We start from the raw sequence: 27,646 nt of genomic DNA on the forward strand, positions 1-27,646 counted from the left end.
TACAATGCATTTTTTTGCATTACCAATGACATGGGGGCTTTTATTAGATGATGAGAAGTCCTTTTCCCACCAAGAAATGTAAAATATTTTCCATTGACATTGCATGGAATCTGAGCACTGTACATAGTGCATTGATGAATGGCTATGGAAAACGCATGGGAGGGGCATATAGGTGGAATAGGGGTGGGTGATCTGAGGGGCATGGAGTATACATGGGGGCATAGAGGTGGTTTGGGGTGGTGTAGGTGATCTGAGGGGGCATGAAGGACACATGGAGCGTGGGGTGGCATTGCGATCTTAGGGGCTATGGGCTAGCATGGGGGTGGGTGGGGAGGTGAGGGTGAGTTTAGGGGACATTTAGATATTGTTGAGAGCTGGGATACAGTATTGGAGAGCCAAGGTGAGCCTTCTAACTGGTCTGCCTCCACACCCACACTCCACACCACTAGAAAACTACACTGTGAATCTGACCCCGGTGTGAAAAGACAAAATGACGTGTGAAGTCACACATGGGTCGGGTGTGCAGTTTGTGAGCCATGAAAAGTGCGCAGGTCAGGTTTTCCTGAGCCCAGAGGAAGATTTGGCCCCATCCCTCAACTTTTGTCCCTGGGCCTGAACCCTTAAACCAGGCCTCAATATGATTCTAAACCTATGGATGGTTTCGGTGAGGGGACACTTAAAACATGTCAGGTAGTTAGTCCACCGCAGTCCCACCCGGTCCCCATAATATGAGGAGTGGGGTGGGTAAGGCGCCTACTAGGCCATCCACCCTTAGGTCTATTGAGGCCCTTAATTGGCCAGTTATTGTCCACTTAAGGCCCTCAATCCACCTCTGCCACCATAATATGCTGTCTGGAAGAAGATGGACAAGAATGGCAGGTTGTTTTTTCACCAGCTTTGGTGAAAGGATGGGAAGGAAGGGGGTTACCCCCACAATCTTATCCCACCACTCTTCCCCCTAACCTTTTGTACCTTCCCATCTGGCCTTCAAAACCCACTACCTCACCCATCCCCTCATATCCCCCTCTGGGCTCCCGATCCTTCCTCATTCAAAACCTCGGACTACCTGAGTCCGGTGGCCATGTCCTCTTCATCTGTGGGTCTCCTTGCATTCCCAGTAGTGCATACTGCTCAGTTCTGTCACTGCAGGAGCTGCTGGGCAATCAGATTGAGTGGCAGCTCTCGAGAGTGGGACTTCCTCCTATCGAAGGGTGGAGGTCCAATCCTCACCTCCCTAAGGCTGTCCGGAGCATTCCTGGTTGGCCTTGTTTAAAGTCAGTCGATTCGAGACCGATTTTTCTTCTGGGGTTGGGGGCAGCGGGGGTGGGGGGTGGTGGGTGTGAGGAGGATGAGCATTATCCTCCCCCCACCCCCATAAAAGTCAGACCCCAGATTTCCATCTGATCCCAACCTCAACTCTCAAATTAACCCCAACCCAGGGAGATGTAACTCTGAAATAAAATTTGTGATTATTGGGGGTGGGGTAACTTAATACAGACCAAAGTTAACTGAGACTTTGTAACCGGATGCCTGCCATGGATCAAAGAGCCCGTAGCAAAAATGAAAGTGGGAGATGTGGGGAAGGCAGCAATGAAGAAGATGGGGGGGATAGGGGGAGAGGAGTTGCAGAGGAGCGAAGAGCCAAGAGACCAATAATCAAGATAAAAGAAACACCAAAGTTAATATTAAAAAGATGCCAGAGCTGTAATTGTTGCACGTTCCTGGGGAAGTGTTCATGACATGGCAGAACATGAGAAATTGAAACACGCTGGGTGGTCTTGACCTTGTAGGCTATTTGCCATTGCAGTTTTCAAAACGATCTCATCCCTCCGGTGCTAAATGTTTATTCAATTCTGCTGTGTGCTGCGCTGTGCAAATTTACAGAGAATTGTTTCAGTACCTGTGAAGAAAATGTGTGTATTTGGAGAAATCAACAGGTCTTTCAATGCAGTACTCAAAAAGAGTTAAGCGAATTGAAATTGAAAATCCAAAGTCATTCTCTGTTTACACGTTCTCTGAATTCCAACTGAAATGAATAGGGTTTTGTTCAGATTACGTATTTTACTGTGTACAGTTACACCCCTCATTTCACACACTCCTTCACAGCATGTGGCACAGCTTCTGTTATTGTCATAAGCTACCAAGTGGCCGCAAGTGAAAAGCGTGAATGGGATGAAACCACTTACATTCCAGAAAATCTTCTTCTCCCACAGTTTTTAAAAAAAAAATCAATTACATAACCTGATACTTCCTACCAGCAAGCTCCAGAATAAAGGACATTCTTTGTAAATGGAGGATTGTGGCACCTAACTGCCCCTCTAGGAGATTCCATTCAGTTCCAGTTGCTGAAGGCATGCTGATGATCAGTGTGAAATGTTAATGCTCTGGACATGCCTGGAAAGTGACCACATTACCAAGCAGCTGATGCTTAATTTAGGGGGAGGCTCCATTTACTTTTGTTTCTTGCCATTCGACTTTATAAGTGGCCATATGAGCAGGTGGTACAGACCCTGCTTCCAACAAAATGATAAATCTTGGAAAAATTCTGCAAACCGCACAAAAGATCCATTCGGCACCTACAAAGGTCACTATTCTGTTTGAGACCCATCATCAGAATTGGCCGAAGGGCCTTGATTTCAAATGTTGGCCTCAGACCCCGATTCACTTGCTGGCATTTTCTGTTTTTATTTCAGATTCCCAAAGGTCATTGTTTTTACTTTTAATCTCAGGGGCAACTTTTCTTTGAGCTGCTGTGATTGCCTATTGAAAAACTGGGGGCGCACTGGGACACTATAGGCAGCAGGTGCCCAGATTTTCCGTATGTATCCTTGGCAGGCAGTTCTTAAGCCATCGGTTCAATTATAAACGGCAGCTTTGTGCTGCAAATACATCTGTTTGTGACTCCTGAACAGAAGGCCAGCCAGTCATTCAAAAATCACCAGTTGGCAATTGGCTAAGTTTCGCTAAAGGTTTTGGCTTCATTTGGGATTGTTATCCGGGTAGGTGGGATTTGGCAGGGGTGGGATTTGGATTGAGATCACTTTATGCCAGATTTCCAGCGTTTTGGCTTTTTTGGGGTCTGGGGTCTCATGGCATTTTGCACCTGGATCCACTGCTGGGAACATTGGGCTAAGAGGTAGGAATTGGAGAATGATATTAGCTGACAAAATTCCTGCCAGTTGTGCCTCAGTTGACCACCCCACCCTCCCCCCTGTTGCCCCCCTGTCTCTGTTGCCCCACCGACCCTGCCTTCCCCCTCCCCCAAGGGTATAATGTGCATAAAGCAGGCACATTCTGTACATTTCAGGACCACATCCTGTTGGATTTGAGGCCCACTGTCTCTTTGACTTATGCTGACCCTCCCGCTGTAGCATTGAATCCTGCCCCACCATCAACCTGTTTACATAATAAGCCTACAGCCTTGTTGATGATGCCAAATGAAAGCCCAGTTTCCTTAAGTCATCAAGCCACACTGAGATGAGCTGCCAGAAGGTTCCTGTGCTTTCTGGAAATCGGGCCAAGATTTTTTTTTTAGAAGGCTTCCTTATCCATAGTTGCAGGTGCTTCTCCCAGCAACTGGCCTTCTCTGCGAATCCTCCCCCATCGTCCTCTCCCCTGGGCATCCAAGCTGCTCTGCTATTGGCATGTGCACTCATCCACTGCCCTCAGGAGTTCAGATGCTAACTGAGGCTAGTGGCCAAAGCTCCTGCCATGGTTACAGTGGTGGAATGTAATTACAGATTTTCTGTGCTATTGTGTGAGCTGTTAGAAGAATACTGGATTGACATCAGGGACATCATCTGGGAGGTAGGAGTTCTGAGTGTGGTGAAATCTATGGCTCTACAGCTGACTGTGACATCAAAAGGGACTCAGTTTTGTAAGCAAATTGAGATTGAAGTGCATAAAGATTACCAGTGGGCGAAAGGGTGTCCTGTAATAGCTGAAGTTTCCTGGCTATAGGCAACTGGTAAAATTTATGATTTTCAGGTAGAAAAATCAAGGAACAAGGATGTTCTTGAAGAAACATATATCAGGGAATACTCAAAATGAATATACTTTGCTTCACCATCACTCTTAAGTTCTAAAGAATATGGGAAGTTTAAAGAAAACAGAAATATTAAAATACCACAAAGCCATATTAAGCATGAATTAAAAAGATTACATTTCTGGAAGGATTCACTGCATTAATAGTAATTGGGAACATTGTGATTTTCATGCTGCATTGCTGTTTTTGGCAGAAGAAAATAACTAAGCTATTTGTAGATAACTCTAGCGCTGTGTCTGTAGCAAGGTTATTTATGAATCTGAAAAGGTGCAAGTGCCAAAATGTAAGATGTTGTGTTCGATAACACTGTAAATACTGATATTTTGAGAAAGAAAGTCTCTGTCCAGTGACTCAGTTAATTCTCCATGGAACTGACTCAGCAGAGTCTGTAATGTATTGGCTTTATTCCCAGCCCTGTCCTGAGTGAGCTGATCTTTTCTAGAGAGGTGGTTAATGGGTGATGTGACTGGCAGAGATGTGCCGGGTTAAAGAAGGGGAAAATCGGCAAAGCTTCCAAGATTCTCCTGGCTTCCCAGCATAACTCAGGTGGAGGCCCAGGATAAATGACACAAATGATTGTGTTATGTACAGGAAAGAGGCAGGCGAACTGTACTTTTTTCCTCTCATAAACAGTACGTAAGCAGAAGGTATTTTAAACTATTTTTAAAGTATGCTGTGGCATCTTTTCCCAAACCCTCGGTAAGTACGATCCAATTTACCAATAACTCGCAGCAAACCCGTGTTATGACTAACTCAGAATGTTGCTTTATTTCATATTCAAAACTTGGGGAGGAGTGTTCGCAATGTCACACACCAATACACACACAGTAATGGGTGGAGGGACGGCATAGAAAATAAAGTTTTACAACTATGGATAATAACAGTGCAGGAACCACAGAAATGAATATTAGTTGATGTGATTTCCAGAGTCCGAGAAGTCAAAGTCCAAAGGGTGTTTCCTTCGTGGCAAAGTTCAGTCCCGATGAGTTTCTGGCTGGAGACAACAACACGAAAATCCTTGAAACAAATGACACTTCAACACGATGGGCTTTCTGTGCTTAGACCGCTCAGCAGGCATTGAATAGAGACTTTTAAAATCAAGCAAGCTTTGTGGAGTTGAGAGATGGTCATTGACTGCTTGCTCAGCCGGTCAGTTGGAGTCCCTTCTAGTTGGTTTTAAAACTGCAGTGTGTCTGTGAGGCCAAAGATGTAATGTTAAAACTGTTCAAAAGGCCAGAGGCTTGGGTCATGTGACATGGCCCATTAATAGTTAATTGCAGCTTGATAATCAGTTTCTGTGCTTCTGGCCAGAATTTCATTGTTCCCCCTTAGGAGAGTGACAAGGTGGCTATTAAAATCTCTTCCAGTATAACAAGTTTTGATCTCTCTTTTGTGATAGTTCAGGTTGGGAAGCTAGCTCATCTGCACTTCCTCTGCTTTCGTTGATTACAAGGTGTCTGTATAATGACGCTTGAGATTCCACAGACTGAGAGAGAAATTATTTTGTTCTTGTACCTCCTGTTGGTAGCTTCCAGAACAAGGGGCCAATCTTGTTATCATGTGACTTGTGGCAGCCATCCTTTTTGGTTCAGCAGAAAGTCCATTAAAAAAAATAGCAATACGAATGAAGTTTTGAACATAGTGTTGGATTTCTTTTCATGTCATAGGGACCCAGCAATTGTTTAATTAGGAGCACCCCTATCCACTCCTCCTCCTGGGGAAATTATCAGTGCCAGCTTCTAATCTCTATCCTTGTTCAAATGCATGGAACTTGTATGTAAGCAGGTTCACACTCAGCTATGATGCCTTGCACACTCACTATTTAGGTGTCTACATGAAGAACAGCCATTTGGACAAGATAGCACAGTGATGCTGGCGTCTGTGGAAGATTACCTCAATATGAGTTGGCACCTTGCATGGAGGAAGAGAAAAATATGAAAGAAACTTGTGAAAGGAACTATGTGATGAATATTTTGTTGGAGCATATATTACTGTTAGGATGCTTTCATTTTATGGATTATTTGGCAGTTCTTTGTTTTACCTATACAATTTCTGGTCTTCAAACTGCATGATAGCACTGTAGAAATCTTGGGACAATTATCCTTTTTCTTTTCATTTGTTTTTGGAATGTGGTCATTTCCTACAATGATTTGTTTTCACTACTGAGTGACCTGCTAGACAACTTCAGAAAGCAACCACGACGTGTGCAACTGGAATGGTGTGGGGGCCAGGGATGGTGGGTTCCTGTCTCTGAATGACATCAGTACCCAGTAAACCATTTGGAGTTTTATGCCAATCTAGCAGATTTCATGGGGTTTTTTAAAATTTGGGATTGGCTGTGGAATTGGAGGAGATTACTGAGGTAGGGAATGACATGGCCATGAATGGATTTGAAAACAAGGACAAGAATTTTAAATTTGAAGCGTTGTGGGGAGTGTAAGTTAATATAGGTCAGTGAGAAGAGTGGCGTTGGGTAATCGGGACTTGGGAAGGATAGGATACAGGCAGCAGTGTTTTGAATGAATTGGAATTTATGAAGACTGAGGACTGCAGGCCAGGAAAGAATGACTGGGGTAGGTTTTGACTTTGTGGAAGGTGATAGTGAATCGGCAGCCCCTTTTAAATCTCTCCTGATTTGTATTTTCATTGCCATAATTGACTTAAATGCCATTAACATGTAACCATTTCTCCCTTCACTTTTGACTTTTACCTTCTGCACACCTTTCCCAACCCTCCTCTCCACCTCTTTATCCCCTCGTTATTATTTATAGATGGATGTGAACTTGCTCTTCAATGGTTGCACCCACAATAAGGAACCAGTCACTTGTTTTACATCCTGCCTGATAGAAGTCAATGGAAAATAAAACAGCAGATTTGTATCGCCCATTTCGTGCTACCATCCAATACCAGTGAGTCTGAACCATGGATGTGTGTGTTAAATGTAGACATTTGGCATGTATGTACCTAGTAGACTTTTTTGCTGGTCAGAAAATGGCTTGCTGTCTGCCTCTTCTATCTCTGAATATTAGTGTTAAGGGAATTATTAATCTATAAAGAATTGGAATCAATCATGTTGTGGTATTTATTAATTCCTAAGGCAAGGGTTCCCAAACTGTGGGTCATGACCCGAGGGACGAAATTTTGGGGTTGCGAGCTCTGAGGCAGCAGTGGTGACAGTGCAGCTTGGACTAAGTTTTGACAGCTGTGAGGCCCCTTTAAGTCTTCGTTTTTTTGTCTGTCAGTGGGAGTGGTTTAATCATCTGCTCTCTGAGGGCTGATTGCTGCCACTGCTACAACCACAGCCTGCAAAAAGGTGAATCTTCACTCTTTTGAGGGCTATCCCAGCGATTTTAAACTCCCTCCACTCCTCTGCTCAACAACTGTCCCCCCCCCCCCCCCCCCCACCCCCTGCCCTCCCCCAGCTTAACAACTCTCTTAACAACTCCCCTCCACACCAAACCCCGCACCCACCCAACCCCTTTTAACCACCACTCACTTCGCCTCAACCCTCACAGTTTTCACTCTGGTGTTACACAAAGTCTGAGGCATTAAAATGGGGTCACATTGGGAAAAAGTTTGGGAAGTGCTGGCCTATCACTGCCACCAACTGAAGGAAGAGCCGTGTGGGCCAGTAACAAATTTCAGGTCAAACTCAGTTTTGAACAGAAGTAAACAGATTCTCATCCTGCAGCCCTCAACCTCCCACCCCACCCCAACCTCCCACCGGCCCCCTGCTGATTTCTTACTGCTGTTTCCGATATTCCTATGCTGGAGCCCATTGAAACATGGCTTCAGGCTTTTCATAGAAAATAATTTTTTAAAAACCTATACCGGTTGGGATATCATCAACGCTGTTTTTTCTGGGCTTTATTAAATTATTAAAATGGAGAAGCAGGAGCCGGTGATAATTTTCACCATCCCGCCCTGACCTGATATACCACATGGACCATCGGTCATGGACACCAAGTGAGCAGAGACAAGACAGGTCAACTGGGGGAAAAAAAGGAAGGGCCTGGCGATTCCACCGACACAACAGTTCCTCTGTTCCTGAAATTCTGAAGCTGTCAGAAGGATATGTATGCTTGCAAGACCTCCATAATGTCTACGACCATGTTCTTTTAAAGAGCTTGGATATAAAGATAAAGCTTAATGTGTTACTACAGCGGTGCTTTTAGCAAGGACCCCTAAGAAATGGAACTGGAGAAACGTAGGAACCATAGGATGATTTTTAAAATTTCACAGCATTATTTTCCCTCTTCGTGTACCACTGACCGCCATGGATCCGTTGATAGTCCAGTGGGTAAACAATTCCCTTCTCCTATGACTTTAAGTGCACTCTCATGATTGGCTAACAGTACATGATTAAAGTGGAAGTGACTTGAATTGTGCTAACATGTTTCTCCAAGCAGCCAGAACACAACACATACAAAGAGGTGCTGACCTGTCTTCAGATCCAAATCAGAAATGTCAAGTCATGTTGGGTTGCCCCCTCTGAATAATGCCGGGCTAGTGTTTTCTGATTGGCTCAATTGTGTCCAAAGAAAGGAAGAAGAAAGAAAGCTTTACATTTATGTAGCACCTCATCAGGTTGCCTCAGGAGCACTTTACAGTTATCAAAGCATTTCCTTTTTTGAAGCGTGGTCACCGTTGTAATGTAGGAAATGTGGCAGCCAATTTGCGCACAGCAAACTCCCATAAAGAGCAATGAGATAATGGGCAGAATTTTGCCCTTGGTGGGCGTGCGGGCCCCACTGGGTTGGCGGCAGGCAGACAAAATGGGGGCCGCCGCCATTTTAAGTGGGCGGGCCAATTAAGGGCCGCCCAGCGGCTTGCCTGACAGGAAGTGCTATGCGCTTTCTGTGCAGGGGGGGAGGGAATCCCCACCTGTCAAAGTGCACTCTTTTGCGCGTGTGCGCGAAAGAGCGCACTGCTCCCTGAGACTAAATGCTATCTCAGGGAAATTACTGACAAAAAAAACACCAAAAACAGAAAAATATTAAAATGATTAACATGTCCCCCTCATGTGACAATGTCACACGAGATGGGACATGTTAATAAGAAACACATTAACTTTATGAAACTTTTTAAAAATGGACATGAAACCTCATCCCTGGCCTGCCTGTCAACCTTAAGGTTGGACGGGCAGGGTCTTTAACAATCTTAATTATCCTGTCAATGGCCTTAATTGGCCATTGACAGGTCGGCGGGCGGACAGCTGATTTCACTGTCCGCCCGCCTTCCTCAATATTTAAATGGACCGGGATGACGTCGGGGGTTCCTTCCAACATCATCACGTGTCATTTTCCTGTCGGCGAGCGGGCCCCGCCCCCAAATCGCTGACGGGGAAATCTTGGCAAATGGCCAGATTTTTTTAAGGTGTTGATTCAGGGATTAACATTGTGTTCAGAGCTGATTGCAGATATCCTTACAAGATACCCTAATCATGTGACATGGCTCCTGTCAAATATTCCTTCAGCTTGTTGCAACTCAAAAAGAGTTTATGGTTATTGCTCAGCCCCTAACTATAATTTATAAAACCAGAAATTCTCAAAGATGATAATTGGTGGAACTTTAATCCTCACTCTGCTGTACCTTTTGATTGTTCCTCAGATTGACCTGTCGAAATGCCAGTTGCTCAGTACAGTACATTATTTTGTTGGTAACCATTATAATTCCAGAATGTTATTCTGCCTCCTATAATGTTCAAAGTGGGATAAATTTCAAATGTTTAAAATCTAATTATATTTGCGAACAAGGATGCGATTGAAATACCTTCAGATTGCTTCACTGTTTACCTCTGTTGCCTGGTGACATACAAACAAAATTAAAGGCTCTCTTAGGCACAAGGCCATCTAATAAATAGTGCCTTGAAGGCATGAAAGCCACAGGCACAGGAGACCACATTTCATGCACTTGGCAGTGGGCAAGGGGAAGGGGTAACACGGCAAAGCAAACTTTGGAATGGTGTTCTTGCCAGATGCATTCTAACAATGGCCTGGCAGTACACACAAGAGGTATAAGTTACTACAAACACCTCTTACATTCTGTCCTCTCCAAATTTAGCATTAGTACCATTCATAAATAAATCCGTAAAAGTCAGGAGATCCGGTGACTTGAACGCTGAGGTAATTTTCCTTCCTGGGAACTGATCTATTCCGTGCACCAAAATCACCCATGGAGTGTTGGGATAATCCACAACGATGGATACCTAGCAATGCGATAAGGTTTACCAGTACCATAATACTGTTGTTGGTATTCATCAGATGGGCCACAAACCTCCTGTACATCAAACTGTTTGCCTTTAGTTAATGAGCACAAGAAAAGGCCTTTATAACCTTTGTTCAAGAAGAGGGAGAAGAATGGACTAGACAACCTACAGTTAGTTCTGGTCAAACTCTGAGCATTCATAATTCAAGATCAGATTGAAGGTTTTTTGTTATTTATTCACAGGGTGTGGGCATTACTGGTAAGGCCCGCATTTGTTGACCACCTCTAATTGCCTTTGAGAAGGTGGCCTTTTTGGACTGTTGCAGTCGATGTTGTTGGAACTTCAGTCATCCAGGCAAGTGGAGGGTATTCCATCGCACTCCTGACTTGTGCTTTGTAGATGGTGGACAGACTTTGGGGAGTCAGTAGGTGAGTTTCTCACCTCAGAATTCCCAGTCTCTAACTGCTCTTGTAGCCAGAGTATCTATATGGTTGTTCCAGTTCAGTTTCTGGTCAATGGTAACCCCCAGGATGTTGATAGTGGGGGATTCAGCGATGGTAATGCCATTGAATGTCAAGGGGCGATGGTTATATTCTCTCTTGTTGGAGATGATCATTGCCTGACACTTTGTGTGGCATGAATGTTATTTGCCACTTATCAGCCCATACCTGAATGTTGCTCAGGTCTTGCTGCATTTGACATGGACTGGTTCAGTATCTGAGTCATCGTGAATGGTGCTGAATGTTGCACAATAATCCGTGACCAGGATATTTGTAATTGCATGCGTTAATAAGGAAAGTCAGCCCTGTTTTACCGAAGGCAAGTCATGTTGACACATCTTGAGATTTTTTAAAAAGATGTCTAATTGGATAGATAACTGGAATGCAGTGGATGTTTATATAGACTTTAAGTTCAGTAAGATGTCTGATGAGAAAAGATAGCAGCATGGATAGATAGTTGAAACAGAGGAGTTGCTACAGTTGGAGAGGATTGGGATTCAAGAGTTTTACCTCTGGAACCTACCTAGTTCTTGTCTTGATGAATTTGCCAGATCGCTCCACATCCGACAAACCCAGTCGCCATGAGGTAAAGCTGAAAAACTGAATGATAACGAGGCTCACAGCCTCATTATCCTATTTAAAGTTCCAACTCTTCTGGCTGCCCACTCACATTCTGGCCTGGGTTAAAATCAGAAAAGGGTGAGTTGGAGGTTTGGGTGAGGAATCCAATTTCTCAGACTTTTATGTCCTGCACCCTCCCCACTCCTCTCCCCTCCCCGCCCACCAGACACAAACCTGGCAAAGAGCTGCAGCACATCTATTTCCACATTATGACTGGAAAATGGCCCAATAAGTCTGGAACAACAACCGTTGAATATAATGGTTTTCAGAAGTACTTGGGGTCTATAATGTTGCCATAGCAACACCACGCACTAGAGCTGGGACTGTTTCAAGGGGTTTTGCAATGCCATGTGTCAGACCTCTTTACTTGGCATAATCCTGGTATTTATATCGGGGAACAGAAAGAAAACACTTAAATATAAAGCATAGTATGGAGAATGTTTTGATTTCAGAGTACTTGAGCTGTATAGATTTGAATATATGACAGGTGGTCATGGCCAGTGGAAGTGTTCATTGCTGCCTCAAGAATGTCCTAAGCAACCTGAATGTGAGGTCAGGTTATCTCAGAATGATTTCCGTCTTCCACAGCTGCCTGCTATATACCCTAAACTACAAATAATTTTAAATAGCGTTTGGAGCTTGATTAAAAAAGCTGGGTTTTTTTTTTGTAAGTGTGAGTGCCAGCAGTTTAGAAATGAGACAGGATTTGAAAGGGCCATTCTTATCAATACACGTGTACCTGAGCTAAAACTAAATGCAAGTTCAAGATGTTTCCTCCATTGTGTTTTGTTTTTACTTAAATTTAAAACCTCCAGGTTGAGGCTTGCATCTTAAAAGGATCATTGATATGACATTAGTCATTTAATGCATGTTCAGCAAAACAAAAAGTTTTGGCTAGTATTGAAAGTTGAGAATAATGCAACAAAAGCCTATTTTAAGTGTTGTTTTCTGTATAAACTTGGGATGTAAAACAGCGACTCTTGAAAGCGCTGACTGTGAATACAAGCTGTTTGTGCTCACGAGCATTCCTTTGGCAGCATAAACCTCATTAGTTTGTAAAGCAGCCATTCAATGTGGTGAGAACAAACAGCTTGAAAGAGCTACAGTGCTCGGTTAACCTTATTTGCTTTCATTTGTCTATGGTATTTTTTAATGAACCATGTCATTTAATACTTTGTGGTCTAATTACTGTATTGCGGATTCTGTTGCTGGTGGACATGCTCTTAACCAGTTGACTCTTTGAGTCAGTATATCCCTCTCTGAGGAAGGACACAGGATCAATTTGGTGACCGAGCTTTACATTTTATTTACAATTTTTTAAGCCCAAATCTTAGGGAGATTTGTGGGAAACCATCGCATGTTTAATTGGGAGGTAGCAGCCGCAGCTTCTGCTCTTGCTGAAAATCCTCTTAAAACTGATTTTGGGGGAGGGGATTAGAAGAACAGGTTTTGTTGTTTACTGAGCACTGCCGCATGATTTTTTCAATGCAGTGCTGCCCACTCACAATGCTTGTACTGTGGTGAAGGAGTGAGTGTTGCCAGCATTTGCACTGTGCTGTGCACCCATCACATTGCTTCTAGTACATGGTGCAAAAAGAAGCTCGAGAGAAATATGGTTCCATAGAGGGTTAGAAGAGGGTCCCATTTCTGGGACCTGGACTTTAATGCAGCTGAGACTGAATCCCCATCTTTCCCCCCAGCAAATTGAGTTTAGGAAGCTCTTGTTCAAGTTTCTAAAGTTGACACAGCTCCACAGCCCAAAGGAGCATTTTCACTCTGAGAGGCCCCAAAGATGGGCTAATATGGGAAATTAAAAGTCACGCTGATGGGATAGTTTTTGTTCTTCTGGGGCTTGAGTCTTGACACATTGTTGATGCTGAGGAGAAGGAGTTGTAACCAATGCTAAAATAGATTTGGCAGGAGGTGTAAACAGTACAGACATTTCCAATTCCCAGCATTCAAATTGTTTACATTGATAAACACAAATTCACCCAATACCCCGATTTTTAATCATTATTCTTTGCTATGTGGGTGTCACTGGCAAGGCTAGTATTTAATACCCATCCTTATTTATCCCTGAGAAGGTAGTGGTGAGTAATTACCTTGAACTGATTCAGTTCATGTGGTGAAGGTGTGTCCACAATGTGGTTAGGTAGAGAGATCTGGGATTTTAATTCAGTGAAGAAGTGGGTGGCTGCATTCATCCTGTGGATAGTATACAATGCAACCGTGGTACAGAGTTAGTGGAATGAGCGGATATTTACACTAGTGCGTGGGGTGCTGATCAAGCAGGTTGGTTTGTCCTGGATGGTGTCAAACTTCGAGTGTTGCAGCTGCACCCATCCAGGCAAATGGATAATATTCCATCACGCTCCTGATTTATACCTGGTTATTTCTTACATTACAACAATGATTTCATACTGATCATGACAGTTAAAGAACTCCACTGTAGGGAACAACTCAGAACTGATGTTGCATCATACAGCATATGGATGAATTAAGGGTGAGGATTGACATGTGGAATTGTGATATAGTAGCCATCACTGAGACGTGGTTGAGGGAAGGGCAGGATTGGCAGCTCAACATTCCGGGATATTGAATCTTCAGACGAGACAGGGGAGGGGGTAAAAGAGGAGGAGGCGTTGCATTATTAGTTAAAGAGTCTGTCACTGCAGTAAGGAGAGATGTTATCTTGGAGGGGGCATCAAATGAAGCTTTGTGGGTAGAGCTTAGGAATAAAAAAGGGGCAACCACATTATTAGGTGTTTATTATAGACCCCCAGATAGTCAGCGGGAAATTGAGGAGCAAATATGTGCACAATTTGTGGAGGTGTATAAAAACAATAACAATAGGGTAATTATATTAGGTGATTTCAACTTTCCCAACATTAATTGGGATAGACATAGTGTTAAGGGCTTGGATGGAGTGGATTTCTTGAAATGTGTACAGGAGAACTTTGTAGGTCAATACGTAGAGGGTCCAACAAGGGACGGTGCATTGCTGGACCTAATTCTGGGGAATGAAGCCGGACAGGTGGCTGAGGTGGTGGTGGGTGAGCATTTTAGTGATAGCGACCACAACATGGTACAGTTTAAGTTTGTTATGGACAAAGAAATTGACAAGTTGCAAAAAATAGTTTTGGATTGGGGGAGAGTGGATTTTAGTAAAATAAGGCAGGATCTGGCCAACGTAGACTGGGAACAGTTACTTGTGGGGAAATCTACAGAGGAACAGTTGGGCGGTGTTCAAAAAGGAAATGGGGAGGGTACAGGCTCAACATGTTCCCTCCAGGGTGATAGGAAGGAGTAACAAGCCCAGAGAACCATGGATGACCAGAGATATTCAGGATACAATGAGAAGGAAAAGCGAGGCTTTTAGCAGGTACAAGGGAAGCAAATCAGCAGAGGTATTAATGGAGTACAGACAGTGCAAGGTGGGGCTTAAGAAAGCAATTAGGAGAGCAAAGAGGGGATATGAGAAAGCTCTGGCTGGTAAAAGTAGGGAAAATCCCAAGATATTCTACAAGTATATCAATGGGAAGAGGATAACCAGGGAAAGAGTAGGGCCCATTAGGGACCAAGGGGGCAATCTATGGGTGGAGCCAGAGGATATCGCTAGAGTGTTGAATGAATACTTCACATCCGTCTTCACCCAAGAGAATGAGGATGAAGGTATCGAACTCGGGGAGAGAGACTGCGAGGTTCTTAAGCAAATTGATATAGGGAGTGACAAGGTATTGGAGGTGTTGGCAGGCTTAAAAGTGGAAAAATCTCCAGGTCCAGATGATTTATGCCCCAGACTGCTGAGGGAGGCAAGGGAGGAGATCGCAGGGGCTCTGACCCAAATTTTTAATTCCTCTCTGGCTACGGGGGAGGTGCCAGAGGACTGGAGGACAGCTAATGTGGTTCCGCAATTTAAGAAGGGTTGTAGAGATAAGCCAGGGAACTACAGGCCAGCGAGTCTCACGTCAGTGCTAGGGAAACTATTGGAGAAATTTCTGAAGGAGAGTATCTATCTCCACTTGGAGAGGCAAGGTTTGATCAGGGATAGTCAACATGGCTTTGTCAGAGGGAGGTCATGCCTAACAAATTTGATTGAATTTTTTGAGGAGGTGACCAGGTCTGTAGATGAGGGTAGTGTAGTTGATGTAGTTTATATGGATTTCAGCAAAGCCTTTGACATGGTCCCACATGGGAGACTTATAAAGAAGGCAAAGGCAAATGGGATACAGGGTAATTTGATAAGGTGGATTCAAAATTGGCTTAGTTGTATGAGGCAGAGTGTGATGACAGAAGGATGCTTTAGTGACTGGAAGCCAGTGTCCAGTGGCGTACCACAGGGATCTGTGCTCGGTCCCCTATTATTTGTCATTTATTTAAACAACACAGATGACTATGTGGGGGGTATGATTAGTAAGTTTACAGATGACACAAAGATTGGCCGGGTAGTTAACAGTGAAGTTGAGTGTCTTGGGCTACAGGAAGATATAGAAGGGATGGTCAAATGGGCAGATAAGTGGCAGATGGAATTTAAGCCTGAAAAGTGTGAGGTGATACACTTTGGAAGGAGTAATTTGACAAGGAAGTATTCAATAAACGGCATGGCACTAGGAAGTTCTGAGGAACAAAGGGACCTTGGCGTGTGTGTCCATAGATCTCTGAAGGTGGAAGGGCATATTAGTGGGGTGGTGAAAAAGGTATATGGGACACTTGCCTTTATCAATCGAGGCATAGATTACAAAAGTAGGGAGGTCATGTTGGAGTTGTATAGAACCTTGGTGAGGCCACAGCTGGAGTACTGTGTGCAGTTCTGGTCGCCACATTATAGGAAGGATGTGATTGCACTGGAGGGGGTGCAGAGGAGATTCACCAGGATGTTGCCTGGGATGAAACATTTAAGTTATGAAGAGAGGTTGGATAGACTTGGGTTGTTTTCGTTGGAGCAGAGAAGACTGAGGGGCGACCTGATCGAGGTGTACAAGATTATGAGGGGCATGGACAGGGTGGATAGGGAGCAGCTGTTCCCCTTAGTTGAAGGGTCAGTCACAAGGGAGCATAAGTTCAAGGTGAGGGGTGGGAGGTTTAGGGGGGATGTGAGGAAAAACTTTTTTACCCAGAGGGTGGTGGTTGTCTGGAATGCACTGCCTGGGAGGGTGGTGGAGGCGGGTTGCCTCACATCCTTTAAAAAGTACCTGGATGGGCACTTGACACGTCATAACATTCAAGGCTATGGGCCAAGTGCTGGTAAATGGGATTAGTTAGGTAGGTCAGGTGTTTCTCACGTGTCGGTGCAGACTCGATGGGCCGAAAGGCCTCTTCTGCACTGTGATTCTGTGATATACTTCGGCATCAGACTGAGATAAGCCCTGTATTGTTTTTAGGGCACATTTTACACAGGACAGGCAGAAGGCTGAATAACACAAAAACTTAAGATATTCTGATTTGGTCAGCAAGATTAATTGAACAAATTAAGCAGTTGACTAGTCAGTTGTCCATATCATTTGGATTCCCAACTATTTGGAAGTAATCTGTTTTGCTGGCACTTTCACTTGAGATGCTTTGCTAAATCGCTTAGATGAGCTTGCAACATGTTTTTGGCAACTCCCGCTGTCTTCTAGGATTTCGTATTTTGTAATCAAGGCATTTGAGGGTAGTTTATAGCTGGAGTTCTAGGAATTCAGTAGAGAGAAAAGTTCATTAAGTACGTAGAAAGCTTGCGAGCAGCTCTTGGCTCACGGGACAACCACCAATGATAACAACTTGTTCTTTAAAATAAAAAAGTGTCCCAAGGCACTTAACAATGGAGTTGCATAGGGAAATGGATGCTGAGTCATTGGACAGGCTAAGAGGGTTGACCATATACTATGTTGCAAAGATGGGTATCAAACAGTCTTTGAAAGGTGAGGAGATAGCGGGGAGAGATGGAGGAAATTGCAGAGATGAGTCAGGGCAAAACTGTGGAGAAATTTGAAAATGAAGGTAAGCATTTTAAGATTAACCTACAGTATTGGGGAACTGGGAACCAATGTAGGATAGCAAGGAAGAGAGTAATTGGCCAGTGGGACTTAGTAAAGGATAAGAAATGGGCTGCTGCAGTCTGCAAAAGCTAGAGTTTATTGACCATGGAGAATGGAAGGCTGGCCAGGAGAACTTTCAAATCATGAAGTCTAAAGGTGACCGAAAAGTTTCACTGTAAGAGAGACTGAGTAAGAGGTGGCATCAAGTGATACTATGGAGATGAGTACTCTGAATGTTGCACAGGATGCCAGGATTGGACTGAACAAGGTGCCAAGGCCATCTGTGATCTGGCTGAGCCTGAACAGGTTGCTATGGTAGAGAATGAACTTTGTGACAAGTGAGTGCAACTTATTTTGGGGACTGATGATGGCTCTGGTCTTCCTAATACTCAGAATATCGTGATTCATTCATGGTTTGATGTTAGATAAAATGATGTGGGGTGCGAGAGAGGTGGTGGGGCCAATTTTCCCCCCATTCCAGCATATGCTGAATGCTGCATTGTCAAATCCACCTGATTTGCAGGGACCCAAAATCACTTTTATATTTCTGTCTTAAAAATACTTAGAAGTAGATTCCGTGCCTTCAGGATGAGCTAATCAATACATACCTCTGCTTTTGCAGGAGGATGCTACACACAACAAGGGGGAGAGGAGGTATGGCCACTTGCATCCTCTGATTCTATTCGAGGAACAGGCCCTTCAACTCCCACAATGGGCCTTGGAATGGGAAGCAGAAGTCGGAAGCATGGCCCAAGTTTCAACCTTGTCCAACACTTTCTTCACTTGCTGCCCTATTTAGCCACACATTTGCATGAAAATTGAGATTAAACACCAGGTTTGGTAAAGGCTGTTTGTCAACAAGTTATAAAGAGGATTTGGTGCTAAGCCTTTGTCCGCTTTCCCTTTTTCTCTATCTACAGGTATGGCAGGAGAAGTCACTATGTCATGCACCCTGGCACCAAACCTCAAGCTTGAAAGCAACAGCACACATCTATCCATCCCAGCGGGTTTAGGTAGTTTCACTGCAGCAGAATGATCCACAGAGCACAAATCAGCAGGTGCAGGAGGAAATGGCTCAGGCGAGGCAAGACATATCTGAAAGTTCTCTCTCATTCATCCACAGCTGGTGAGGGCAGGGATCCTGAATTCCAGGGCTCAATGTTTAACAAGATATTTTCAGAATGCTACAGATTCTTTGAGCCACTAGTTGATGTGCCCAGGATCATTCAACAGGATGTTGGCCAGTGTGAAGAGTAAGAATCATGCAGTACAAAGGGAGGCCAGTCAGCCCATAATGCCTGTGCTGAGCCCATATGTATAGCATTCTCATATATTGCCTGAAAAGTATGCATTGAAGCTTTGAGTGAGTGCCAGCTCCAAGGACATCTGCGGTTCAGTCTCTCGTGAAGAATCCGTTATGCTACTCTTTGCATTTTTAATAAATTCGCAGACTGCTACCTGCAATTTTGCCACTTCCTTGGATAGAATAGCTGACTACCATGACTGACTGGACAGGGCCCTTGATGGGGGTTTCAGGAATGCCACTGATACTGTGGAATTTGCTCAGTAAACATGGTGACACAGTGGTGGAGAACAGGAGCAGGTTGAATCTGTCAATGACTAGGGTGTTAACTCTATGGTGACAGCATCCCCTCTTCAGTGCCCCATCCTTCCCATGACTCCATGCACTAGAAAGCAGGCAGAGCCAGTTGACAGCCTACTTGTGCAGAAGGGTGGCAGCTTGAAGCAGTCCCATTACCAGGCCATGCTCAGACATGGAGATCCACTTTGATCACGGGAACCTTCATAGACACTCAGCTCCTAACCACCTTTCAGGCTCCAGCCATGGAAGTATCACCGAGAAGAAATATGGACTTGTGCCATGATATAAGACAATGGCCGGATAAGATACACTTTGGATTTTTTTGCAGTGAGTGTATGTTAGAACAGAAATTGCATCCTGTGTGGAATGTTTCAATTGTGAAATGCGCATTGAAGAGTGATGAACTTGTTGATCGTCAAGTCTGGTAGCAGTGGGAGTGTTGCGCCTTGGGATTGATGCAGGACATAGAGAAGGCCAATGATGAGAGGGGCCCATGAGAATATTAGGAGAAAGTGTCCATTTAATGCTCTCCTCATTGGCTCTTGCAGTTTCCAGCAGTGCTTGCCAGAGTGACTGACTTAAAAATGACCCGTCCCTCAATGTGTACAATAATTTTGCTTCCACCTATCTCTTATAGGCTGGTTGGGATCAGCAGCTCCCAAGTAAAGTGAACCACACACTTTACCATCTGCTTGTTGTTATGATATGAGTAGTGTAAAGGCCGGCACCTCAGGACTTTACCAGAACTTGGCATATAGGACCAAGGTTATTTATCATTTAGCACCACAAGTGCAGAATTACTCTTTTTGTGGATTAAGTTTAGTTTTTTTTTCAGCACATTTTTTCCAAATTCTGACTACGTCAACAAGCAACTGACTTTGATGTTGCGATAAACCCCGAGGAGCTTCACAAAGGAGTGGAACAGGAACAAGTGAATGTTGGCGGGGAGGTGATGGATGAAGCTGTGATCAGGGAGATGCCTTTTGCCAAGGCATTTTGGAGAGGAAAGTTGGAGCAAGCTGGGGTTTGGCATCGGAGTCTAGAGTGCAAGGCCGAGATGGCCAGCAGGGTCATGGAAGATGGACAGGAATGGAGACTCGAAGAGCTGAGGTGTGAGCTGAGAGTGAAGCTGGAGTGAAAAGGGAACTCTTTATGAGTGGTTTATAAACAAGGAAAAAGATTTGAAATTAACATTTTGGAGGTTTGGTGGAGATTGCTCAAACCGGTGGTGATGAGTGAATGGGGCTTATTGTGGAATAGGATGCGAACGATGAAGTCTGACTGGAGGAAATTACGGAATTTGGGAATATTGTGGAATTTGACTTGGCTGTTGCAGTTTGAGTGACATTTCTTGTAATTCAAAGGCACTTGGAGCTAACTGGAATGATATGTCTGAGGAAAGAATGCCTGAAGCTGTGGCTAGCTGGTTACAGTTTCCAGGTTAAACTGACTATTTTTTTGATACAGGAGGCAAACATGGACTTGAGCATCATTTTGAAAATTAAATGCATTTTGCAGCAATGCAATATGTTCCTCAATTCACCTGCCTCACTCCTGTGATGCCTGAAGACTAAATCAAGACATCATTATACAATTGAGGTGTAGGAGAAGCATCATCCTTAACTGCCTTACTGTACTGTGTAACACAGCCTCTGCCATCAGCTGTTGCTGCTGCATGTGTAAGACATTATTCAACAAAACTTTGGACTTGCAGTCAGATATCAAAATGTGAAAAAAAAAATATGCAGGCCTTTCCCCTGCTGCTTATTTGGACACTAAGGCAGGAATAAAGGGCAGCAGCAGTGCTGGGCCACACCACACCATTTCCTCTTAGAATGGCCTCTGGAATTCTTTGACAAACAAATACACAGCTTTGCACATTACTCAACAAAAGTAAGTCAAACAGCACCTTGAGAATCCACACTATATCATTGTCCATAATTTGCAACTAAACTGGCAAGCTAAACCGATATCTAAGTTCCAATCTTGCATCTTATTAACACTGAAAAAATCAAATACGTGAAAGAATTTTGTCCTAGATGTGACCAGGGAAAGTATTTTTCAAGTTACAACTGATTTTTAAAACATTAATTCATGGGATGTGTGTCGCTGGCAAGACCGCTATTTATTGCCCATTCCTAATTGCCCTTGAAGGTGGTGGTGAGCCACCTTTTTGTTCCCCTGGATCATCTAGTGTAGGTACAACCATAGTGATATTAGAAAGGGATTGCCAGGATTTTGACCCAATGACGGTAAACGAATGGTGATATAGTTCCAAGTCAGGATAGTGTGTGACTTGGAGGGGAACTTGCAGTCATGTGTCTGCTGCCTTTGTCCTTCTAGGTGGTAGAGGTTGCAGGTTTGGAAGTTGCTGTCGAAGGAGCATTGGTGCATTGCTCCAGTGCATCTTGTAAATGGTACACTGAAGCCACTGTGCACCCGTGATGGAGGGAGTAAATGTTTAAGGTGGTGGATAGGGTGCTGATCAAGCAGGCTGATTCATCCTGGGTAGTGTCGAGCTTCTTCGAGTGTTGTTGGAGCTGCACTCAATCAGGCAAAATGGGGCGTATTCCATAACATTCTTGACTTCTGTCTTATAGGTGATGAACAGACTTTGGAGAGTCAGGAGGTGAGTTACTCACTACAGGATTCACAGCCTCTAACCTGCTGATGTAGCCACAGTATTTATATGGCTGGTCCAGTTCAGTTTCTGGTCAATGGTGACCCTCAGGATGTTGATGGTGGGGAATTCAGCAATGATAATGCCATTGAATGTCAAGGGGAGATGCTTACATTCTCTCTTGTCAGAGATGGTCATTGCCTGGCACTTATTTGGCAGGAATGTTACTTGCCACTTATAAGCCCAAGCCTGAATACTGTCCAGATATTTGTTGAACGCTGGCATAGACTGCTTCAGTATCTGAGGAGATGCAAATGGTACTGAATACTGTAGAATCATCAGCAAACACCTCCACTTCTGACCTGGAAGAAAGGTCATTCATGATGGTTGGGCCTAAGAAACTGAATGAGGAACTCTTGCAGCGATGTCCTGGGGCTGAGAAGATTGGTGTTCAACAACCACAATAATTTTTCTTTGTGTTAAGTATGACCCCAACCAGTGGAGAGATTTCACCAGTTCTCATTGACTTCAATTTTGCCAAGGTTCCCTGCAGCCACACTCGGTCAAACGCTGTCTTGATGTCAAGGGCAGCCACTCTACTCTTACCTCGAAAATTCAGTTCTTTAGTCCATGTTTGCACCAAAGCTATAGTGAGGTTTGGAGCCAAGTGGCCTTGGCAGAACCTATACTGAGCATTGGTGAGAGGTTATTGCTGAGCAAGTGCTGCTTGATAGCACTGTCAATGACACCTTCCATCACTTTGCTGATCATTGAGCGTCGACTGATAGGGCGGTAATTGTTAGTGTGGATTTGCCCTGCTTTTTTTCTAGGCCTCTCATAATCTTGTACATCTCAATTAAGTCACCCCTCAGCCTCCTCAGTTCTAAGGAAAACACCCCTAGCCTATCCAATCTTTCGTCATAGCTGTAATTTTCATATCATGGCAGCATTCTTGCAAATCTCCTCTGTACTCTCTCCAGAGCAATTATGTCCTTCCTGTAATGTGGTGACCAGAACTGTACACAAAATTCCAGCTGTGGCCTAACCAGCATCTTATCGGCCAGGATGTTACAGCCCCTGCCAGCTGGTGGGATATTATGGTCCCGCCAAACTAAATGGAGATTTAAATGGCTCGCCGCATCTGCCGGGGGGAGACACGCCGTGGCTGGGCTGTAAAATCCTGGCCTTACAGTTCCAGCATTACATCCCTGCTTTTGTATTCTATACCTCGTTCAGTAAAGGAAAGCATTCCATATGCTTTCTTTACCACCTTATCCACCTTCCTGCCACTTTCAGCAACCTGTGGACATGCTCTCCAAGGCCTCTCACTTCCTCTACCCCTCCCAATATCCTTCCATTTATTGTGTGTTCCTTTGCTTTGTTTGCCCTCCCCAAATGCATTAACTCACAGTTCTCTGGATTGAATTCCATTTGCCACTTTTCTCCCCACTAAATCAAACCATTGATATCATTCTGGAGTTGACAGCTATCCTCTTCACCATCAACTACATGGCCAATTTTCGTGTCATCTGCAAATTTCCCAATCATGCCTCCCACACTTAAGTCCAAATCATTAATATATGCAACAAACAGCAAGGGACTCAACACTGAGCCCTGTGGAATGCAACTGGAAACCGCTTTTCATTCACTAAAACAGCCATTGATCATTACCCTTTGTTTCCTGTTGCTGATCCAATTTTGGATCCAACTCACCACATTTCCTTGTACCCCATTGACTTTTACTTTTCTGACCAGTCTGCCATATGGGAGACTTTGTCAAATGCCTTACAAAAATCCATGTAGACAACATCCACTGCACTACCCTCATCAATCCTCCCTGTTACTTCCTCAAAAAATGTAATTAAATTAGTAAGACACGATGTTCCTCTAACAAAGCCACGCTGACTATCCCTGATCAAGCCGTTCCTTTCTAAGTGACAGTTTATCCTGTCTCAGAATTGATTCTACTAACTTGCCCAACACAGAAGTCAGACTGACTGGCCTGTAATTTTCTGGCCTATCTGTCACACCCTTTTTAAACAATGGTACAACGTTTGCAGACCTCCAATCCTCTGGTATCTCGCTTGTTTCTAGTGAGGATTGGAAAATGATCCTCAGAGCATCCGATATTTCCACCCTGGCTCCCTTTAACAGCCTGGGATACAATCCATTCAGCTCTGGTGATTAAGGATGACAGTCCCTCCAGTACTCCCTTTCTCATTATGTTTATTGTATCTAATATTTCACAGTCCTCCCCTTTAACGAGAATGTCTCCATCATCCCCTTCCTTGTGAGAACAGAGACAAAGGCCAGAATTCTTACCTCGATGGGCGGGCGGGCCCCACCGGCTTGGCGGCAGGCGGGCAGCTGAACTCCGCCGCTGAAACGGGCCCCGCCGCCATTTTGAATTGGCAAGCTAATAAAGGCCCACCCAGCGGCCCACCCGACGGGAAGCGCTATGCACTTCCTGTTCAGGGGGTGGAGGGATTCCCCATCTGTCAAAGTGTGCTCTTTCGCGCATGCACGCGAAAGAGCGCACTGCTCCCTGAGACTAAGTGGTGTCTCAGGGAGATCTGACAGTGTAAAAAACATTAAAAATAGAAAAATATAATAATTATTAACATGTCCGCCTCATGTGACAATGTCACACGAGATGGGACGTGTTAATAAAAAGGACATAAACTTTATTAAACTTTTTAAAAACGGACATGAAACCTCATCCCGCCAGTGGATGAGGTTTCATGTATTATCAGGAGCCCGCTGGGGCTCATGGCATGCCTGTCAACCTTAAGGTTGGACAGGCAGGGCCTTTAATGATCTTAATTAGCTTGTCAATGGCCTTAATTGGCCATTGACAGGTCGGCGGGCAGACAGCTGATTTCGCTGTCCGCCCGCCTTGCTCAATATTTAAATGGACCGGGATGACATTGGGTTCCTCCCGACCTCATCCCGCGTCATTTTCCTGTCGGCGAGCAGGCCCTGCCCCCAAATTGCCGACGGTAAAATTCTGGCCAAAGTACTCGTTGAGAACCCTGTCCACATCTTCTGCATCCACGCATACGTTACCTTGTACATCCCTGATAGGCCCTAACCTTTCCTCAGTTATCCTCATGCTCTTAATGTACTGATAAAACATCTTTGGGTTTTCCTTGATTTTACTTGCCAATATTTTCTCATATCCTCTCTTTGCTTTCCTAATTTCCTTTTTTCACTTCACCTTGTACTTTCTATACTCCTCTAGGCTTTCTACACTATTAAGTTTTTTGTGACTGTCATAAGCTTTCTTTTTCTGCTTTATCTTACCCTGTATGCTTCTGGATAACCAGGGGGCTCTAGATTTGGCAGTACCACCTTATTTCTTTGTGGGGACATGTCTACACTCTGCCTGTAGAATCTTGCTTTTGAATGCCTCCCACTGATTTGTCACTGATTTTCCTTCAAGTAGCTGTATCTAGTCCACTCTCGCCAGATCACTTCTCAGCTTTGTAAAATTTATCTTCCCCCAATTTAGGACATTTACTCCTCTTCTATCTTTGTCCTTTTCCATAATGTTGCTAAATATAACTATTATGGTCACTATCTCCAAAATGGTCACCCACTGCTACTTCATCCACTTGCCCTGCTTCATTTCCTTAGACCTAATCTAGAATTACACTCCCTCTTATATAAAAACAAAAAACTGCGGATGCTGGAAATCGAAAACAAAAACAAAAATACCTGGGAAAACTCAGCAGGTCTGGCAGCATCTGTGGAAGGGAGCACAGTTAACGTTTCGAGTCCGCATGACTCTTCAACAGAACACTTCTAACACTTCTTCTAACCTTTGTTTCTTGTGCCTTTCAGAGTCACTCGTTAATTTTCTATCTCCCCTTCCCTGCTCTGAATTTGTCCTATCTGAAACTGCCCTCAGGTTCCCACCCCCCTGCCAATCTAGATTAAACCCTCCCCAACAGCACAAGCAACCTCCCCAACCCCCATGGGGATATTTATCCTGGTCCTGTTCAGGTGTACACCATCCTCTTGCACAGATCCCACCTCCCACAGAACCAGTCCCAATGCCTCAGAAATCTGATACCCTCCATCCTACACCAGCTTTCCAGCCACATGTTCAATGCCCAATTCTCCTTTTTCTATGCTCACTAGCGAGTGGGACTAGGAGTAATCCTGAGATTACTTCTTAGAGGTCCTGCTTTTCAATCTCCTTCTTAGCTCCCTAAAATCTGCTTTCAGGACCTCATCCCCTTTCCTACCTAAGTCATTGGTACCAATGTGGACCATGACCATTGGCTGTTCATCCTCCCCGGGTAGAATGTCCTGCAGCCTCTCCATGACGACCTTGACCCTGGCACCAGGGAGGCAACATACCATCCAGGAGTCACGTCTATGGCCACAGAAACGCTTGTCTGTACCCCTAACTAACAAATTGCCAATCACTACTGCTCTTCCTTTCTGCTTCCTCCCCTCCTGTATAGCTGAGCTGCCTGTGGTGCCACAAATGTAGCTCTGACTGCACTCCTCCGAGGAACCAACACCCTCACCAGTATCCAAAATGGAAAACTGATTAGCGAGCAGGACGCCAAGGGACTGTCTTGGACTGCCTTGTTGTCACCCACTCTCTTTCTGCCTCCATGCTCCTAAGCTTCGGTGTGACCACCTCTCTGAATGTGCTATTCACGTAGTTCTCAGCCTCGCGGATACGCCACAGTGATTCCAGCTGTCGCTCAAACTCCGAAACCCGGAGCTCAATTTTCTGCAGCTGGTAACACCTCCTGCACACGTAGTCATCTAGGTCACTGGTAGCATCCATGACTTCCCACACATTACAGGACGCGCATTCCACACGACCGAGCTGCCCTGCCATGTCTAAACTTTACTTTAGTTACATTAACTTTATTTTCCTTTGGTTTACTTCTATTACTTTATTTTACTTGGCCTTGACTTAACTTTACTTCCCTCTTGCTTGTGTTTCTTACTTAAGTCTAAGTAGCTACTTCTTTAAAAATAACATAATTTTCTAATTTTCAGCTTTTTAAAGACACTCCCTAATAGCAGCTTCTCACCAACCAATGAACTTAGAGATTTCCTGTGATGTCAGTCCGATTTTTTTTTTTGAAATTCAGCCAGCTCCTGAGTAGGTCAAGTCTGGTTTTCTCTGCTCCCCGAAGGTAAGTGAAGACCCCGAGCCTCACCCACTCTTTTATCTGTTTTCAAGTAGAGGTGTCTCCCACAGGTCTGGTTCTCTCTGTTCCCCGAAGGATGAGTTTTAAAGATAAACGAGCAAAATATCCACCAACTAACCACTTATCTGCTTTCCTGTGATGTCACATTTTGATTTCTGTCAGACGGTGGCTGCTCTGGGGGGACACAGACTGGACAGCTCTTCTAGCTCTCCTGACTGCCTCTGGCTCTTCCTTTCTGCTGCTCCTGTATTTGAAAATCTTATTGTGCCTTTGTTGTTGGTGCAGAGCTGTCTACTATCCTCATAAACTGGAAGGAGTGCATAGCCTAGCAGGTATAACACCCACTATTTTGATCAGAATAGTTTTAAATTTGGACACTTTCTTTTGGATGTTACAATTTAGCATGGAAATTACTATTTAGTTGCACTCACTAAACATTGTGCTTTGTTTTTGTTTTTGTCTTTTCTTTCTTCATCAGTGAAGAAAGTGATCACCAGTGTTCTTCACGCACACTGCTGATCCTGGGCAGTATAAATCTTGCTCAGTCCTCCTGCTGAACACTGTGTAGAAGCGGAGGTTTGCTTTATCTGCAACTTGTTACATGAGTTCAATACCAGCTCTAATATGTTGTATAATCGTCATTCAGTGGCTCTTGTGTTTCAAGATTTCTTAGATTTGTGCAACTCTAATTCACTGAGTAGTAATTAAGTAGCTTTTCTGTTTGCACATTTAAAAAGCTGATCCTTAAAAAGGGCACCATCTAGTGATACCTGTACAATTTCTTTCTATTCCCTGCGGGAGCCGTCCTTCTGGCTTTCCTGTTTGGAATTGCCAGGTTGGCTTTACATTATG

General features: G+C 44.2%; 1 protein-coding gene across 2 annotated transcripts in view; it reads left to right on the plus strand.

Moving 5' to 3' along the window:
• The window catches only part of LOC144684607 (cytosolic arginine sensor for mTORC1 subunit 2), a 192,168-nt gene that overhangs the window by 25,842 nt on the left and 138,680 nt on the right, over positions 1–27,646 (plus strand). The window contains exon 1 of one of the 2 annotated variants that reach the window (XM_078548613.1): positions 20,955–21,623. The exons of the other annotated variant lie outside the window; for it this stretch is intronic. Coding sequence (XP_078404739.1) covers positions 21,598–21,623 — 26 coding nt within the window. The 5' untranslated portion in view covers positions 20,955–21,597. Of the gene's footprint in view, positions 1–20,954; positions 21,624–27,646 lie in introns of those variants that run through there. 2 annotated transcript variants of the gene reach the window in all.

Source organism: Cetorhinus maximus, chromosome 9 (assembly GCF_964194155.1).
Source record: "Cetorhinus maximus chromosome 9, sCetMax3.hap1.1, whole genome shotgun sequence".
NCBI lineage: Eukaryota > Metazoa > Chordata > Chondrichthyes > Lamniformes > Cetorhinidae > Cetorhinus > Cetorhinus maximus.